A 20,199-nucleotide genomic window follows, 5' to 3' on the forward strand; every position below is an offset into this window, starting at 1 on the left:
GTTTAAATGGTGTAATATTTGTGAATTTGATTATGTAGCTACTTATCCATTTTCTTGCGAGTGCCGTCAGGATTACTCTCTGGTGCCGTGCACTCGCCGCGAGACTCCGCCCACACGCTGTTCTGATTGGCTGACTCCGCCCACACACTGTTCTGATTGGCTGACTCTGCCCACACGCTGTTCTGATTGGCTGACTCCGCCCACATGCTGTTCTGATTGGCTGACTCCGCCCATACGCTGTTCTGATTGGCTGACTCCACCCACACGCTGTTCTGATTGGCTGACTCCGCCCACACGCTGTTCTGATTGGCTGACTCTGCCCACACGCTGTTCTGATTGGCTGACTCCGCCCACATGCTGTTCTGATTGGCTGACTCCGCCCATACGCTGTTCTGATTGGCTGACTCCACCCACACGCTGTTCTGATTGGCTGACTCCGCCCACACACTGTTCTGATTGGCTGACTCCGCCCACACACTGTTCTGATTGGCTAACTCTGCCCACACGCTGTTCTGATTGGCTGACTCCGCCCACATGCTGTTCTGATTGGCTGACTCCGCCCACATGCTGTCCTGATTGGCTGACTCCGCTCACACGCTTTTCTGATTGGCTGACTCCACCCACACGCTGTTCTGATTGGCTGCGGGTTTTGATTCATTTTTACGCATCTCGCAGTCGCGTCTAGTGTGGACAGACAAATTATTTGTCGCTGGAATCTTAGCGCATTGTGTCTGGTTTGGACACGGTGTCTCAGTCCAGCTTGAGTAAGGTCAGTGATGGTTCATTTGTGTTGTAAAAAAGTTATTAATTTAGTTAATCGTGATGTCATCGTCCAGCTCAGTTCAGTTCTCATATAATGGTGTCAATGCAGGCAGATCAATATTATTGTTGAATATTAAATTAAATGTCCCCAACTAAGCAAGCCAAACGCGAAAAAGGCGAGTTAAATGGACAATTCTCATTATTTCATCCTGAAATCAAAAGCAAATATGCTGGATTTTGGATATTATTCATGTAATAATTAAGCAACTCACGTATGTGAAACATTGCACATTATGCAACAGTAAAAGTTTGAAACGGTAGTGTTATAATGTCGTCAAACCTTATTACTGCAGTTATCATTATTAGAATAAAAATACAAAAAGAGTGGGTTTGTGTGTGTAATAAAAGTCTGATTGAATAATTATTTAGGTAGAACATTGCATTGTGGGATATAGTATTCCACACAGCATGATCTGCCTTATGATTAGTGTATATTAGGTAATCTGGGTACTGTAGATTCATAAAGAATTTACATATTGTATTTGAAGATTAGAAAGTTACTCCCTTTAAAGATGGCAAAAACACTGAGATCGGGTTAATTTAGCCATGAGACAAATTAAATTTTACAAGTCTTGCAATGGTAATTATAAATGCAATAGTCATTATATCAAATTATTATATCAAGCCAAAAGACGAAAAAAGGCGACAGTGTCGAGGAACCAAAACTCCATCAGTGACAGAATGGAAATAAAAAACCTTGGGAGAACCCGGACCCAGTCGCTTAGTTCTCCTCTGGCCAACGAGCGAACAGTGTGTGATTATGATTCAGGCAGCATTACAGGTCAGAGGTCAGATTGGATTGAACCATCAGAATATTATCCAGTTCATCTGGTGAAGATTGGAGTCACGCCGTTTGTTTGTTGAGCTCGTCTGAACGGACGGCGATGTCTCAGGTGAGCGAGTCCGACAGAGTGCTCTTGAATGTCGGCTCAATAAGGGCCGTTCATGGAGATTGACGGGCGAGCGATTGTGTGTTTGATGGAGAGAGACTGCTGGGATATGTGGAGTTCAGTCTGGCCAGGTCGCCGTGACTGACTGATAGCGTTTAGGTTTAGGTATGTGTGCCAGAGAGTTGCTAATGCTCAAGACAGCTTATGTATATTTTACGACGCGGGGCAGAATCCGGCCGATGCAGGGTGAAGTTGGAGGATGTGAACGTGTGAATGTCAATCACTTCAGCAGATGAACTGCAGTAAAGCTTACTTTGCAGACATGATGTGAAAGCATTTTTGCTAAAGGTGAAGTGTTTGATTTCAAGGCCTAAAGTCTGTCTGTCATTCTGTCTAGTGATCTGTGTCCTATCCATCCATCCATCCATCCATCCATCCATCCATCCATCCATCCATCCATCCATCCATCCATCCATCCATCCATCTATCCATCCATCCATCTATCCATCCATCCATCCATCCATCCATCCATCCATCCATCAGTGAGTTGAGTTGAGTTGAGTTTATTTGACATAAAAAGAAGCAATACAGTAGCTTTGTCAAGGATAACACAAGAAAGTTGCATTAACTTATTTCCATTGTGGTCCTTTTAACGAGACATTTTCATGAAAATAAATAAATCAACACACACACATATATATATATATATTAACCATCCTATCTAATAAACAATCTCTCCACTCTTATACTAAAACCAACATTATCCATTAAAACCTTAATGTCCAATGGAAACTTATTCCACTCCTGCGCTCCTGTATATCCGAATGTCCTATTACACACTCTTGCACTTACACAGATCGAATCCATAATACTGTCTAGTGTCTGTCCATGTCTTACATTAACCTGAGAGAAATATGAGTTCAAACTGTCATTCTAAAATAATCATTCTGTCTATCCATCTATCTGTCTATCTATCTATCTATCTATCTATCTATCTATCTATCTATCTATCTATCTATCTATCTATCTATCTGTCTATCTGTCTGTCTGTCTGTCTGTCTGTCTGTCTGTCTATCTATCTGTCTATCCATCTATCTATCTATCTATCTATCTATCTATCTATCTATCTATCTATCTATCTATCTATCTATCTATCTGTCATCCTATCTATCTATCTATCTGTCTGTCTATCTATATCTATCTATCTATCTGTCTGTCTGTCTGTCTGTCTGTCTGTCTATCTATCTATCTATCTATCTATCTATCTATCTATCTATCTATCTATCTATCTATCTATCTATCTATCTATCTATCTATCTATCTATCTATCTATCTGTCTGTCTGTCTGTCTGTCTGTCTGTCTGTCTGTCTGTCTGTCTGTCTGTCTATCTATCTATCTATCTATCTATCTATCTATCTATCTATCTATCTATCTATCTATCTATCTATCTATCTATCTATCTATCTATCTGTCTGTCTGTCTGTCTGTCTGTCTATCTATCTATCTATCTATCTATCTATCTATCTATCTATCTATCTGTCATTCTATCATTCTATCTATCTATCTATCTATCTATCTATCTATCTATCTATCTATCTATCTATCATTGTCTAGTCTATCTATCTATCATCTGTCTGTCTGTCTATCTATCTATCTATCTATCTGTCATCCTATCTATCTATCTATCTATCTATCTATCTATCTATCTATCTATCTATCTATCTATCTATCTATCTATCTATCTATCATTCTGTCTAGTCTATCTATCTATCTATCTATCTATCTATCTATCTATCTATCTATCTATCTATCCGTCTGTCTGTCATTCTATCGTTCTGTTTAGTCATCATTCTGTGCTCTATCCATCTTTCTATCTATCCATCTTTCTATCTATCCATCTTTCTATCTATCCATCTATCTATCTATCTATCTATCTATCTATCTATCTATCTATCTATCCTTCTATCTGTCTGTCTGTCTATCTATCTATCTATCTACCTATCTATCTATCCGTCTATCTGTCTATCATTCTATCGTTCCGTCTAGTCATCTGTGTTCTATCTATCTATCTATCTATCTACTGTATGCGTCTATCTGTCTGTCATTCTACCGTCCCGTCAAGTCATCTGTTTTCCGTCCATCCGTCCGTCCGTCCATCTATCATTCTACTGTTCTGTCCATCCATCCATCCCAAAAAGCATTGTCTATTCCCTTGTTGTTCAGACAGAGATTGAGCTCTCAGAAGAGGAGTGACATTCGTATTCCGCTGCAGTGTGAATGCGCCCTATAAGACCAGGTACGTGTATTAGGCAAATAAAAAGGATCAATTTTGATTTCACGTTGACTTTAACAGTCCAAAAAAATTATGCTCTTCAATTCTGTGTGTCTGTCATTCTCTCTCTCACTCACGGACCTGTTCAAAATGGTGCCATTCATTCTCCGGTCCTTTTGTGCATCAGGAAAATGACATTGGAGGTATCTCCAAAATCCCTTTCACAGCAAGATAATACCTTATTGGAAATTCATACGCTGAATTTCCGTGCCTTCGTGGTATCTGAATATAGGCAGAACAGCATGAATAGTCAAGCGCGTGAATGTGTGACAGCTGCGGGTGCGTATTCTTCTCTGAGGAGGGGGAAACTCGCCCCGGTGCAAAAGTCAGACAAAAGAAACCTTTTACTCAACATCGTTGGGGTCTATTCAGCGGGAGCTAAACCTGGAAGTGTGATGAGCCTGTGGCCCACCGTGTTGCTCTCCTGTGGAGCGTATGAATCTTTAATTGCAGTGGTTTCGTTGAGCCGAGAGCATTAAGATCTGCAAACTCAGTGCTGGTCTGATGGGTGCCACCCAACGCCACACCCATCGCATTAAAGGGACCGTTCACCCAAAAATGAAAATTAGCCCATGATTTACTATGATTTAGTCACATGGGTAAATTTTTTGAAATTGAGATTTATTGATCATCTGAAAGATGAATAAATAAGCTTTCAATTGATGTGGTTTGTTATGATAGGACAATATTTGGTTGAAACACAACTATTGTAAATCTGGAATCTGAGGGTGCAAAAAAATCGAAACATTGAGAAAATCTCCTTTAAAGTTGTTCATTTATGTTGGCGATTGTGCTGCATTCACTCACAGACATAAATGTTTTATATATTTATGGTAGGAAATTTACAAAATATCCTCATGGAACATGATCTTTACTTAATATCCTAATGATTTTTGCCATAAAATAAAAATCAATAATTTTGACCCATATAATGTATTGTTGGCTATTGCCACAGATATACCCGTGCGACTCATTTTATGATCCAGGGTCTCATATGACATTTTTCTTTCAGACGAATACAATCGGAGTTATATAAAAAAATGTCCTGGCTCTTCCAAGCTTTATAATGGCAATGAATGGCCTTCTGACGTAAAGCGATGCGTTCGTGTAAGAAAAATATCCATATTTAAAACTTTATCGACTAAAATAACAAGCTTCCGGCAGACGGCCGTACGCATCGATTTACGCCAAAAGAGAAACACGCATCGCTTCACTTCAGAAGGCCTTTATTAACCCCCGGAGAGCCGTGTCGAGCACTTTAATCATGAATAGATGCACTTTGATGGACTTCCAAAGACATACAGCCATTCACTGCCATTATAAAGCTGGGAAGAGCCAGGACATTTTTTAATATAACTCTGATTGTATTCGTCTGAAAGAAAAATGTCAAATACACCAGGGCTGCACAATATATCGAAATTATTGAAATATCGCAAATGCATATATCGCGATCGCGAATAACTGCGATCATGAACAAAAGACAGAGAAAATCACTCGCTGCTCTCGGCTGAATAACTTTTGTAGCTTTAATAAGAATCAGTATATATTTAATTCATACAGTGAAAACTAAGCAGTGTTTTATTTTTACATTTGATTATTCAGTTTGTGTTGTTAAATAACCCTAATGTAGGATAACCTGAACCCCGAGGTTCACACTGATGTTAAAATAACACTTCGTATATACAGTAAAACACTGATGTTCACTGTCAGAAGTTTAGGGATGTTTTCTTGTCACAAAAAGAATGTGAAACACGTGTAGGTTATATAATTTAAAATATATTTTAAAGATAATTTAAGTTTATTTTACACACTTTAAGCATTATTGAATATCGCATTATTTAATGAGTTATCGCATTTCTCTTCAATATCGTGCAGCGCTATACACCTAGAATGGCTTCAGGGTGAGTAAACCATGGGCTAATTTTCTTTTTTTGGGTGAACTATCCCTTTAAACCTCGACTCCTGCCTCCCACTTTTCCTCACCATGGAAACCCGTCTCTAAGGGCGCGAGAGGCTAAAGGAAAGCTTCTTTATAAAGGACATTCTCCTGGACAACTTCAATGTCACTGAAGCAAAGCTAGACGGGTGCACAAGTAAATCAGTGGAGCAGAACGCCACACCAACAGCATCGACAAAGAGCAGAATCCATCAGGAGACGTTAAGCCGGCACAAAACCCCCATCCACCCCTGGACCGGTGGATAAACTCATATCCGAACCACCCGAGGACAGTTTCTGAAGATGGAGGTCGAGGCCGTGCCACTGCTGATCTCTTAAGACTATCTTTTTGATCTTCTATCAAATAGGAGGACTAATCTTACAGACTCTGTCAAGAACATGTCCAGGTCATATTTCACCAACAAAACCAATAGAAAGAAATGTGAAATCTTTGACAACATGATCCTATTTCAGGATCAGTCAGCATTTAAATGTTCATGACAGTTCCCCACAAAATCTCATTAACATAATGCAAAGAAATTAAATGCAAACTGTTTTTATTTTATTTAATATTTACATACTATTATAATATTTATTGGTATTTTGAATTAGCTTTAAGTTTTATTAAATTTGTTTTGTGATTGCTTTCGTTAATTCATTTTAGCTTTAATCTATCCAAAAATGCCCCTAAAATAATATACAAACAGTGTTTCCCACAGAATTAGATTCTATTTGCGGTGGTGTGGTGTTTGAGGGTGGGGTTGGGGGGGGGGGTGATTAAGTTAAATATATTGTGTATATATATATATATATATATATATATATATATATATATATATATATATATATATATATATACATACAGGGTTTTTCCTGGCTCAAAATGAGGGGGAGGTGGTAAAATCCTAATAATGTATTTTAGTAATAAGGTAATTAAATTTTTTTTTTTCATAGATCATCATATAGCCTAATGTGTTTCCCACATCATTTTTGAGGGTGGAGCCCGGTACCTCTAGGGGGGTCCGGGGGCATGCCCCCCCGGAAGAAAATTTTGTACATTTTAAAGATCAATTCATTAATCTGATGCACTTTGAGTCACCCGAATCCACTGTTAAAAATAAATAATCCACCCGCAAACCGCCCATATTCTTTGATTTATATATCTGCATCTGATCATCACATTACAATTATTCAGATTCTCAGTGTTAAGCATGATAACATGGTAACATATCACATTGAAGTTGGCTAATTAAAAAAAGAACATTTATTTCAAATAAAAGTTCTTCTTTTGCCAAAATTACATTTCCTTAATAGCCTAAACAGAGACTTTACTCCCTTCAAACTTAAATTGTCAATGTTTCATTACATCACTGTTTGAAAACACTCGGGAATAATTTTTTGTACCTTTATAAAAGGCATTTTTTTTCCCCTAAATGTATGCTCCATCTTTCATTTCAAAGTCTTAAATTTGATCAATATATTCAATTAAATAATAAGACACTAGGCTGTTACCAATCAAATTAAATAATTTACATTGAAAAATTATAACTGTATTAAATGAGATTATTTTAAATACTTTTGAATATACAAATAAGGAATGTTGAAAAGAATGATACTTTATGAAACTAAACCGCCAGTAGGAGGCGGCAGGCGACCGTCTTAATGAGCGAGTCATTGAGTCATTCATTCAAACGATTCGTTCAATCGGCTGATTTATTCAGAATGAAGCAGTTTATGAATAGTTAATTGAATCTTTGACTCAACCGATTCGTTCATAACGCTGAATCATTCAGTAATGCAACAAGTGTTGCTGTGAGATGCGTTATATGGTTCTGCGGTGATCTTTGTTTGGAACTATTTTCGCTGCTGAAACAGAACAAAAACAGTCATTGCGTCTAAAATGTAAGTGACTTAATTTTAACTATTTGTTTATTGAACTGTTATGAAATCAGTCTCTGTTTCAATCTTGATGGCATTCAGGAAAACAGCTCTCTGGTCGTGTGTCGCGTTTCTTAACTATAATATGTTATAAATAACTGCGTGAGCCTCAACAGCGCAACTTTGTTACCGTCAGTACATTAGGTAGGACTATATCATTATCAACTATATAGGCTATCAATCGCCACTTACATTAAATTAAATAAAACAGAATCATCCTCACGGTTTCGGTGATTCCCTAGTTATTTTTTATTTTATATTAAAAATGGTTTTAATCAGGGCATTTGTCCGGATTGGCTGCAATTCTCTCTCACTTTTCCCTTCAAAAAAACAAAAAAAACACACACGTGTCCCGGACACAGTATATGGTCCCGGACAAGCGTTATTGTCGAGCCCTGATATGTTTTCCTTGATTTGTTTTCCCTGAAGAGAATTACGTTGTTGAAAACGAAAGTAAAAGAGTCACGGACGTTCATTGCGTTTTACCGTGATGCGAGTTCCGTGTCTTTATTAAACTCAACACATTATAATGATTTATCTGTCATCCACCCTCGATTAATTGGAATGGAATGTTTTTATTACTTGGCCCGCCCGACCCGCGGATTATCACTATACGTTTTGAGAATGGACACAAGCGGTAACCGCAACAGAACCGTCACGCTGGGAAAAGTGTATCTGACCATGACATTAAATAGTTAAAAAAAATCTGAATCAATCCGTGGCGGTCAGCGTTGATATTGTGGCGGGCCGCCACAAATTAATGAATGTATGGGAAACCCTGACAAATATGAAATACATTAAAATGCAACGATGACACTATAATGCCACAATGCAAAAAATTGTAACATTTTAATAATATATTAAAACGTCTCTCTATTTATAGTTATAATAATTAACTAATATGCATTAGTTAACATGAACTGACTATGATAAATATATTTTTTAGACTTTGTTAATAATAGTTAATAAAAATATAAATTTTAGTTAACACATCAGATAAAACTTTTGATTTAAAAAAAGCTATTAGTAAATGCTGAGATTGACATTATCTGAGATGAATAAAATCTGCAGAAGAATTGTTCATTGTTAGTTCATGTTAACTAATGTATTAAACTAATGTTAACAAATTGTAAAGTGTTACCCAAAAAGATCTTAATGGTCTTAAAATGAGCTTCATTATTTTTAATGCAAACTATGATTAGTGCAAAAATGATGTGAAGGCAGGCATTATTATTACTCAAGCACTTTTTGAAGGGGTGGTGTAATGCCATTTTCACAAGATGTAAAATAAGTAAGTAAAATGTATTTGTATAGCACATTTCACAGATAAAAATCACAAAGTGTTTCACAACAAAAGGAGGAATACACAACATTTATAAATACATTACAATACATAATCAAAAATGAATAACAAAAGCAAAAAATAAAACAGAAATAAACAAAAATACACATAAGACCGGCCTAACCACCCTACAGTCCAGCTAAAAGCCTCTTTAAATAGAAGAGTTTTCAACTGTGTTTTAAAATTTTCCACTGAATCCAAGCAGCGTATGGAAGGAGGCAATGCGTTCAGGTGCCACAGCTTGAAACGTTATAACGAGCGATAAAATATCACTCGAAACTTTAATTAGTGCAGTTTCCGTAGAATGATTTTTTACGGAAACCTGACTGATATTTGTCAAAAATATCATTTATCTCTAAGAAAGTAGTAGGCTGCTCTGCTACCACTTTCTCTAAAATCTTGGCCATAAAAGGGAGTTTAGATATAGGCCTATAATTCATGGGTTGCGATGGGTCTAAACTGGGCTTTTTAAGAACAGGTTCAACAATAGCATGTTTAAAAAAGTTAGGAACCACACCAGTTAAAAGAGAAGTATTGATCATTTCTACTAAGTAAGTAAGTCTCTAAAATAAGTCTCTGATGTCCCCAGAGTGTGTGTGTGAAGTTTTAGCTCAAAATACCCCACAGATATTTTTATATCGCATGTTAAAATTGTCACTTTTTGAGGGTGAGCAAAAATGCACTGTTTTGTGTGTGTCCCTTTAAATGCAAATGAGCTGCTGCTCCCGGCACAGGGGGCGGAGCTTCAAGAGCTTGTGTCCTTTTACCTCGCACACACATGCGCTGAACATTTCAAAAACTTTTAGCCTTTTATGTTCAAACCGGAGTCAGACAATGATGGAGAGACTCAAGAAGAAGTGAAACATGTAGAAGCAACAGGACATTTCTGAATGGTTAGTTGATGAATTTATGAAGCTGATGTGTAGTTATCTTCTAGTCATTGATTAGCATATACTGTCTTGATAATCTATAAATCGTGTTCAGGGGGCGGGGTTTATGCAAATTTTAGGGTTTGTGATGTCACTAACCCAGGAGGAATGTGGTGTAGTCTCTACCAGCCGTTTGTTGTAGTCCTTAAAACACGATTTCTTTAAAAGCAAATCTCTCCCTTTGCTTTGAACCCTTTAAGGCAGTCAGTAACTTGCGAAAACACCTTAGAGATTTCCAAGCAGAATTTGTTCGTTTTTTTTTATCATTAATATTTCCTGTTGCTTTTGAGGTGAAACGTGACCTTGACATGTTTTCCCGAGATTCGCCCAGAGAACCGGCTCTCGGATCGTGTTGTGTCGTATGCGTGTGCATCTTCCTCTCACATTACGGACGTGTTGATGTTTACAGCGAGAAGACGACACTGTGGGAGCGCATCACCATGGAGTTCTCATTACGCATTCACAGGCCAGACTCAAAAGAGAAGCTAAATTTGGCGAGATCTGGCCCATGTGCTTCTCACAGGCCTGATAATGAATGCGTCTCCAGCCTTTCATGTAATCAGACACTTATGAACAGTCTACATGCTGGCGGGGCTTTGATATATCACATTGTTCCCGGACTCCACAGGGCTCTGCCGTCCTCCCGCTTTAACACTACTGTTGTTTTCCGTCGCACGTGTCGTTGACATGGACACCATCATTTGTCTCGAGTCATGAAACATATTGTGGTGTTCTTTACATTTTGATTAAGTGATGCTTAATAAGGTTATGTATTCCAACTTTGAATGTTATGGTGCATTAGTTAACTACCTTAGTTAACACTTCTTTAGCATTTATTAATCTTAGTTCATATTCATTTCATAATTTACTAATACTTTATTAAAATCAAAGGTTGTATTTGTTAACAGTAGTTAATGCACTGTGAACTAACAATGAATGAACAGCTGTATTTTTTATTAATTAACATTAATAAAGATTAACAAATACTGTAACAAATGTATTGCTCATTGTTAGTTCATGTTAGTTAATACAATAACTAATGTTAACTAATGAACCTTATTGTAAAGTGTTACCTATAATTTTTATACATGCAATTTTATTTATTTTAATTGTATTCCACATTTAAATATTTAGTGACGCTTAATAAGCTTATGCATTCCACTTCTGAATGCATTTTATTTTATTTTATTTAAATTTAGGTATTTTTATACATTTTTTTTATTTTTTTATTCATTAAGTGTATTCCACATTCAAATATATTTTAGTTCGTTATGCATTACATTTTTATGTATTCCAATTTTGAATCTTACAATAAGGTGTATTAGTTACCTACCTTAGTTAACACTTCTTTAGCATTTATTAAACTTAGTTCATATTAATTTCATAATTTACTAATATGTTATTAAATCAAATGTTGTATTTGTTAACATTAGTTAATGCACTGTGAACTAACATGAACATTTTTATTATTTAACATTAATAAAGATTAACAAATACTGTAACAAACGTATTGCTCATTATTAGTTCATGTTAGTTAATCCATTAACTAATGTTAACTAATGAACCTTAACTAGTAATTTTTATACATGCAATTTTATTTATTTTAAGTGTATTCCACATTTAAATATTATGTATTCCACTTCTGAATGCATTTTATTTTATTTCAGTAATTTTTAAAATTTTGCTATTTTTATACATACCATTTTTTATTTTATTCATTCATTAAGTGTATTCCACATTTAAATATATTTTAGTTCGTTATGCATTACATTTTTTAATCGGTTTATTAGTGGTCTTTGCTAAGTCAAGCATAAGTAATAACTATTGCTCACAGTTAATTTACTAAGTATTAGACGCCATTTCTTAACTTACGGACATGAATGATCCCTCATATCACCTGGTTTGTTAAATCGAGATGTACTTTTAGTTTTCTAAGCTATTGGACGTGTGATTTTTGCCTGGTAAGACATAAAACAGCAATAGATTTGCATTGAATGAATCTCACAGATTTGCATTGAACTCAGTCAGCGACACAAAGCGACATGATCCCATAAATCTCAATCAAAGCCACTCGAAGGCAAGCCTGCAAACTTAGCAGAAAGAAAGCGTACTAACCATTTGTTTTGAACAGATGTCGATTGAGAAGAGGCTGAATAAAGCACTTTTATGAGGAAATAGCTTATCATTTAATCGGCTAATTTTGTCATGCTAATCAAACATGTCAGCTAATTTTAATCAGCTAATCAAACATGTTTGCTCTTAAAAATGTGTGCCTCCCTTTCCTTGATCTAAATAGGTGTAATTGGCCAAATTAAGTTATTTTAGTGGTCAGCAACTTTCCTATAATCATTGGCATGTCTCACTCCGAGCCTGAAGGGTTTCGTACACTAGTGCCCATGCGTTCACCTCAGATAAACAGCCACGATGGCAAAGAGCATTCGTTCATCACGAATATTAGGCGGTTTATGTTCTGATTCCATGTTTAGGCTTTTTTCCCTCCAAAATGCAAGAAAACGGATCGCAACATGCACTTTAGAAAAAAAAAGCTGTTGAACGAACTTGATTAAAGTAAAGAAAACTTTTCCACGAAAGTGAATTACATTTTTCCAACAAAATCTAATTGGTTTGAAATGATTTGTTGTAATCTTGTTGTACGAATTCATTTAGTCATTCCTGCTAGATAAAGTTTGGTCAGGTTGACTACATTTAATTTGTGCCCTGCCTAAAATAGCCAACATTATAATTTTAGCTAATTTGACTCTACAGTTATTTCCAATGATAGAAGCTACTAGTGTTCAGGGCTGCGTTCTCCGATAACGTTGTCTCTTAGCGCGCTACGAAGACACTAAAGCAGGGATGGGCAACTTCGGTCCTGGAGGGCCACTTTCCTACAGAGTTTAGCTCCAACCCTGAAAAAATCACCTGCCTGTAATTTTCTACTAATCCTGAGGACCTTGATTCGCTTGTTCAGGTGTGTTTGATTAGGGTTGAAGCTAAACTCTGTAGGACAGTGGCCCTCCAGGACCGAAGTTGCCCATTCCTGCTCTAAAGGTACACCTTAACTACAGGTATACCTTTCCTACGTGTGTTCTCCGAACTATACCTTAGGATGTTGCTTAAGGTAAACCTTCTTAAGTTCGACCTTAGCAGGCGCTGTCCATGGTGGAGGTGCTGAATAGGTTGATATCGATGCCTCGATGATCGATTGTGCGCTCTTTCCTTCACAGCGTAAAGTATTGAGAAAACAATGTTCTTTATAAAGAAGCGTTTTAGAAATAGTACAAACTGCATTTATCGGGGCTCATTGAAATATGTACATGCAGAAATAAATATGAGTATGTGTTTATAATTTAGCAAGTGTGCAATCCCAAACCCTTACGGCCATAAGTGTGTTAATGTTCTCCACAACGTATGCTGATTATCCACCAGCCATGTAGTTGACATACACTAACTGGCTCCGCGGACGGCGCCGTCTTTGATTTAAAACAAGTACTCGCTGTCTCGCTGCCATAGCTATACAGTTTGTGTAAACTCATCTTTCTTTATATAGACTCCTAAGCCTTTTCTGTCAAATGGTTCGCCAGCTGATGTGCCTTAGGATAGTAATTAAAAAAGCTAACAACCATTAGTGTATGGAAACTTTATTAATGAAAACACTTCCATACACTGGGTGTAGGCTATAACAACTTAAGTATTTTATGTGTAAAATTTTAAAGTAAAGTAAAAATGTAATTTTAATACTAAATCAGATTTTATATTAAATGTTCATATAAAATTGTCTATGTGTAATTAAACTGCGATGTAAAAAAGCTTTTTGCGTAGTGGTGGCCACTAGCGGTATGAACCGTCAGCAGCGATAAGGTATAGCTAAGAGCGCTCCAGACCAACCTTACGAACGTATGACTTACAGAAGGTATACTTAACTAAGAAGGATTCGGAAACCACGTATTAACGATAAGGTACTTCTTAAGGTACAACTTAAGAACGACGTAGCGTTAAGGTAGTTTCGGAGAACGCAGCCCAGTTTAATTTAAACCACTTTTTACAGCGTAATATTGAATATTACTTGTGCAGGTCTGCGAAAGAGGTTTAATGCATGTATAGTAAGTATACTGAGTGCCCACAGCCCTAAACTAAACACAGTCGCCACTCTTCTGCATAATGGTAACCACAAAATTCAAAAACATTACAGAAAGTCCTCTAAGTTTCTAACATAACTGAATATTAAACAACATTAACTAACATTAACTAACAACATTAACTAACAACTTTCCATTTACAGAAAAACACATAAAATAACACTTCAATCCCTAAATTTACCCTCCTAATGCAGTTCCTTGCAAAGCATGCTGGGAGCTACAGATCCACTGCCCAGTTAGTTGTCAACAAAAATTATTCATGTAGTTTTCACACAAATTAAGTAAGTAAACTTCAGCTTTAAATATATTAGGTTGATTGAACACAATTAAATTAAGTTGTGACAAAAATATTAAACAATTGTGTTACTTTTGCTTATTTTAATTAATTAAATTTAACAAGAGGCAAAAATTCATTTTTTGAGTGAAGTTGCTGGCAGTGTGAACGCAGCTTAGGTTTTGCACGGGCGAACACTACGTTTATTCTCCTCAGCGAGTATAAAAATCGAATTAATTCCTGTCTTTGCTTAGTGATTACTTCAGGATTTCCCTCGGTGGATTTGCACTTGGCAGGGGTTTTCTGAGTGGACGAGGGAGTCATTAAAAGAAGTTAATTAACTAATAAGAGGCTTGGGTTTTGCGTCATTGCTACCGCTGCACACGTTCTCTTGCCACATCGTCACCACTTCAAGATCCAGAAAGCCCTAAACGATGACAAATACCCTCCTTTCCCCGTGTCCCCGATGTTATAACCCAGCCACAAAACAGCTTATGTTCGGCTAGCCATTAAAGAAGCGAAGCAGAACTCAAACCACCAGTGCATTTCCCACAGTGCAATAAGATCCACACTAAAGATCTCATGTTGAAAACGCTTTCAGTGCTCAAACCCCACAAGGTATTTTAATAGGATGATTAATTAATGAGTCGGAATAAAATAAGGAACAATATCAGACTAATCACTTTTTTTTTAGAATCACTGATCCATTTATTAGAAGACACTTTTAATACATTTATTAGGTTTTTAACCTCCTGTGGTAAAAATCAAGCTTTTAATTTTGTGGCATTTAAGTCAAACCATGTGTAAGTTCATAAGTCGACAGCATTGCTGAGTATTTCCTCCTTAAAACTGCAGTGAACCAAAGACAGTCTCAAAAACACGCTTTGAAATCGCTGGTGTTTCTGACGTCACAAACTACCTTGTAACCAATCAGATCAACGTGTGATCGTCAACCAGTGGATCTCTGAGCTGAGTGAGTGAGTGGAGGCGGGGCTCATTTGCATATTCATAGAACCGCGTATACTAAATGAGGCAAGGGTGTCGAGTTACATTCAAGCTATTTTAAAACATTTTTCTGTGTTTTTGGTGATCAAAGATGAGTTTTAAGGGATGAAATGATTGACTACAGGGGGACTTTAAAAATCGCCAAATTACCATAGAAATACATAATGGGAAAAATAGTAATACAATGTTTGTTTTTCTTTTTTTTAAACTGATTTATTTTTATTTAGTTATTTAATTTTTAAAATGTATATTTAGTCATTTTTTTATTGTTGTGTTTCCCATTTTGGAATGAATGTATTAAATTGAGTGTTTTCAACTTATATATATATTTGTTATGCATTACATTTAACAAGAAATCTAATATTCAGAATTTTATTTTAATACATTTTATTATTATTTCTGTTCTTATGTATTTAGCGATATATTCAATTTTGAAAATAGTAAATTTTGCATTTTTATGCATATAATTTATCCCACTTTTTAATTACATTTTACAAAACATAGTAATACAATGTTGTTTTTCCAACTCTTGCACCATGTAGTATTTTGTCCATGAAGTACTTTGCAATATGATATTAATAACTGGGTATGTATGATATGACATATAATATCAAATCTTCAGAACCATGTTGTATATCAAGGTCTCGTGGTTTACTGATGGCATCTAGTGTGTGCGAACAAAAGTAAATGTAAATGAATTTCAGTAGCATCACGCTAACTCACCGTTGTCGCTGGCCAGCTGAAAGTATCCGTCCACTAGTGAAGCTCCGTTGTTGAAATGTTGGGTCATGTGATCGAGCCAGTTCGCCTCCAGCGTGCAGATGCCCTCGCCCTGTGGTTGCACTCGTAGAGGCACTTTAACCGTGTAGTACTTAAACTGACCCTCACGGCGACCCGGGTAGTTAAACAATCCGAAGAGCTCGGCACCTGTGGACATGTCAAACATCGAATTCGTTTAATGGCAGAGAAAAGTGGGAATGGCCATCCAGTCTAAAGGTCCTAAGAGTCCTTGCACGTTAAAAAATAAATACGACCTCACGTTGTGTCAATCACGTTTAGCCTACACACAGCCTCCGAAACTTTCATCCGTCATAAAACATTTCGGATCGGCGTTTTCCGCATCCGTAGCAAGCATTTTAAGAGGTGTTTTGACAATTCAGAGCCACCGTACAAGCGAACGGCAAAATACAGAACTGTTCAGGGCTGCGTTTCCCAAAAGCATCGTAAGCCTAAGTTGATCGTAAAAACGATCGTACGACTGATCTTAATATTACGGTCTGTTTCCCAAAAGCATCGTAGCTTAAGTAGCACTTGAAAATCTTCGTAGATCTACGAGTGCTCTGGAGTAATCGTACATCCTCAAGTTCATCGTAAGAAGACAGATTTATGAGGACACCTGCAGGACAACCGGCAGATTACACCTTTAACTTTATTCAAATGCAATGTGATTATAATATAAGGTTTTGATTGTACTTTATTGTACAATTTATTACTCTTTTTTGTTGTTGGTTAAATTAATGTATAAATTAAATAATTAAAAAGGTCAGAAAACAAAACAAAAAAATTGAAATAATTTAATTTAATAATTTTAATCAAAATTTAATGAATGAACAAAAAATAAATAAAACAAATCTTTTTTTTTTTTTACGTTTTTTTTTTTTTCAGCCATTTTGTCAGTGCCTCCACCTGTAGGTGCTTTATATAGACTTGTCTTGATTGCTAATCCATAACAGATGACAATTATTAGGTTAAACGTTCAGAATACGATTCCATATAAGTTTATGTTTCAGAACTTCACGAATGGACAGCGACTCTTAAGTAGCACGTAGAGCACGTTCTCGCGCGTTCATGTTAAGTTCATTTTTGGGAAACGCTCGTGGAATTGCTGCGAGCGTTCGTAATCTTGCACGTAGAAAGCGCTCTTAAGAGCTAAGATACATCGTTATCGGGAAACCCGGCCCAGGATCAGTTGGTTCACGGAAATTGGTGGTCTTCTTTTAGCTAGCAAAGCATCAAACTGAGCCACTGAAATCCTGAAGTAAACTTTGAATCTCTCGGGATAATCCCGCAGCGAACTCTACGCAATCTCAGGATTGGATAGACCCAATTTTTCCTCTTTATTTCCCTCTTTTTAAGAAGAGAGAGAACAACAAAATCATCCTCACTGCCTGAAGACTTTCCATTTTGTATTGTTTTGCAAATATTTTAGAACGTATTCTGTTTCCATTGCAGTTTTGCGAAATATTCCTTTTTCGAATTGCCTGAAAAACCCCCTCATGCGAGCGCAGAAACTTTTTTGCGATAAATGGGAGTTTTCGCGAAATTGACGTGTTTCCATTGGGCGTATTTTCAATTCGCCATTTCAATTTGCGCAATTTGAAGGGTAATGGAAACGTGGCTATTGATGATGACGACAGGACGCAAGTGTGTCATGCAAAGTTCATTAGTGCGCTCGCATAATTGCAATGTGAAACCAAACCAAAACTTACCGAATGTATAAAATGTATCAAACCGTGAACTTTGGTTCGGACCTTGGTGCGAAAACGCCACCATCATAACCCGGACTCAAGCTGGTTCTTGTCAGGGTTATGAGATTCCTTGCTTTGTGAACTGCGGGTTCCTTCACTGTTGCCCTTCACATGCACTTAATTAATTAGCTTGTAGATGGGCTAATTAGCTGGTGTCCTGGTCTAGCGGAGGTGAGTAATTAGGGAAATTAGCTGATGTAGTGGCAATCTCGAACGAGGATTTAGGACCGTCGTTTCTCACTAGACCAGCCCCACACTTGGGAGAATTGACCATCCGTTCTCCTCAATGAGATTACATTTGGCTGGGAAACAAAACGCTGTGCCTCAAAGAGAAAGAGAGTGGACCTAATGGATTACGATAGTCCAAGATGAATTTGTTTGTGTGTTTGGCTTACCCCCCTAAAACCTCCCTATTTTCAGAACTAATGGGAAATTGACCAAAAAAGATAAATATGGATGCACTTTTGTTCTGGCAGCGATCATTTAGATTGCCTCTGACTGCATTGAGTCATTAGCCTCATCTGACGGGACCAGGGAAAGCGAATGAGAGAGAGAACGATCTGAGCCGCATGCACTTACTGCACAAATCTCAGCAAGAACTAATCATTATTTGTTGTTTTACTTCAGCTCGGGTACAGCAGGTTCTTCAGTTAGTCTTCCTGTGGACTCATTTCCTCTAATGTCCACAGCACATGTGCATCACTTTAGTACAAACTGATTTTTAGTTTATTTTTTTACCTTTTTATAGATGAGGGAAATAAGGATGCAAAAAAAAGGTCAAATTATAATTTAAACGGTTTTTTTTTTGTATTGTTATTTTCATGACAGTTGTTTACCTTTCCCTCTCTTTATTTTTTATTACAAAACATTTATAATTACATATTTAAAATGTAAAGTATTTATACACTACTATTCATTGGAGTCGGTTTCCTTTTGTTTATGAAAGAGTCTCTTCCGCTCACCAAGGCTGCACTTATTTGATCAAAAATACATTAAAAATTGTGAAATATTATTACAATTTAAAATAGCTGTTTTCTATGTGAATATACAGTAAAGTGTAATTTATTCCTGTGATCAAAGCTGAATTTTCAGCATCATTACTCCAGTCTTCAGTGTCACATGATCCTTCAGAAATCACTCTAATATGATGATTTGATGCTCAAGAAACATTTATAATTATTATCAGTGTTGAAAACAGTTGTGCTGCTTCAGATTTTTTGTGAAATGGTGATGCATTTTATTTTTTAGTTCAAAAGCATTTATTTGAAACAAATGAATTTTTTGGTCACTTTTGATCAATTTAATGCGTCCTTTCTGTATTAACTTTTAAAACACAAAATCGTACTGACCCCCAAACGTTAGAACAGTAGCTTAAATCATAATAGTATTTATTGGACTGACATTAATGTATGCTTATTAATTAATTCTTATTTTAATTAACTTAAATCATTGCATTGCAGTATGTGTTAGTTAAACATTCAGGTTTTAGTATTTTCCCAGTAATTTTTACAGTTGAAAAGTTGCATTACAATAATGATAAATTGGGGAGAGAAATGTTTAATTGTAATAAAAGTAATTGCAATTTTTCTTGGTGACAGTGAATGTTTTAATGAAACCTGAATACTAACTGGTTGCTCTAAATACAGCCTGTGTGTGTGAAGAAAGTAATGCTCTTCACACATGAAAGCCAGTGTCTCTGTGACATTGACTAACTTCCAGAAGGACTTGGTAAAGCGTTGGATGTTTAGTGCAGAAACAAGCACACAAACGACCCCTCCAAGCTCTATATGATCCCTCTTAACCCTTTCGACAAGGTCAAACTCGCTGGATATCTGCGGTTAGCACTGCCAAGGAACACGACATGCCATCAAGCGTTTGCCTAATCCGCACTTGAATTGCATCATATCAACACCCAAACACATCCCCAAAAAGTCCTGACCTCCGTCGTCTACAGAGGAGCTGATAACTATGGAAATATTCGGATGTGGATTGCATCCCACCGGCTGATTGTGAAGGTCCCGGATATAAATAGATGTTTTAGGAACAAATTCCCGAAAAACTTC

At 36.6% G+C, this 20,199-nt stretch overlaps 1 protein-coding gene across 4 annotated transcripts in view; it reads right to left on the reverse strand.

Annotated features, from left to right (window-relative positions):
* rftn1b (raftlin, lipid raft linker 1b) overlaps positions 1-20,199 on the reverse strand; it is a 132,846-nt gene that overhangs the window by 37,307 nt on the left and 75,340 nt on the right. For all 4 annotated transcript variants that reach the window (XM_079894392.1, XM_079894394.1, XM_079894393.1 and 1 more), the window contains exon 6: positions 16,332-16,535. In XM_079894392.1, the coding sequence (XP_079750518.1) occupies positions 16,332-16,535 (204 nt within the window). The remainder of the gene's footprint in view (positions 1-16,331; positions 16,536-20,199) is intronic.

This window comes from Squalius cephalus, assembly GCF_949319135.1.
Source record: "Squalius cephalus genome assembly, chromosome: 15".
Lineage (NCBI taxonomy): Eukaryota > Metazoa > Chordata > Actinopteri > Cypriniformes > Leuciscidae > Squalius > Squalius cephalus.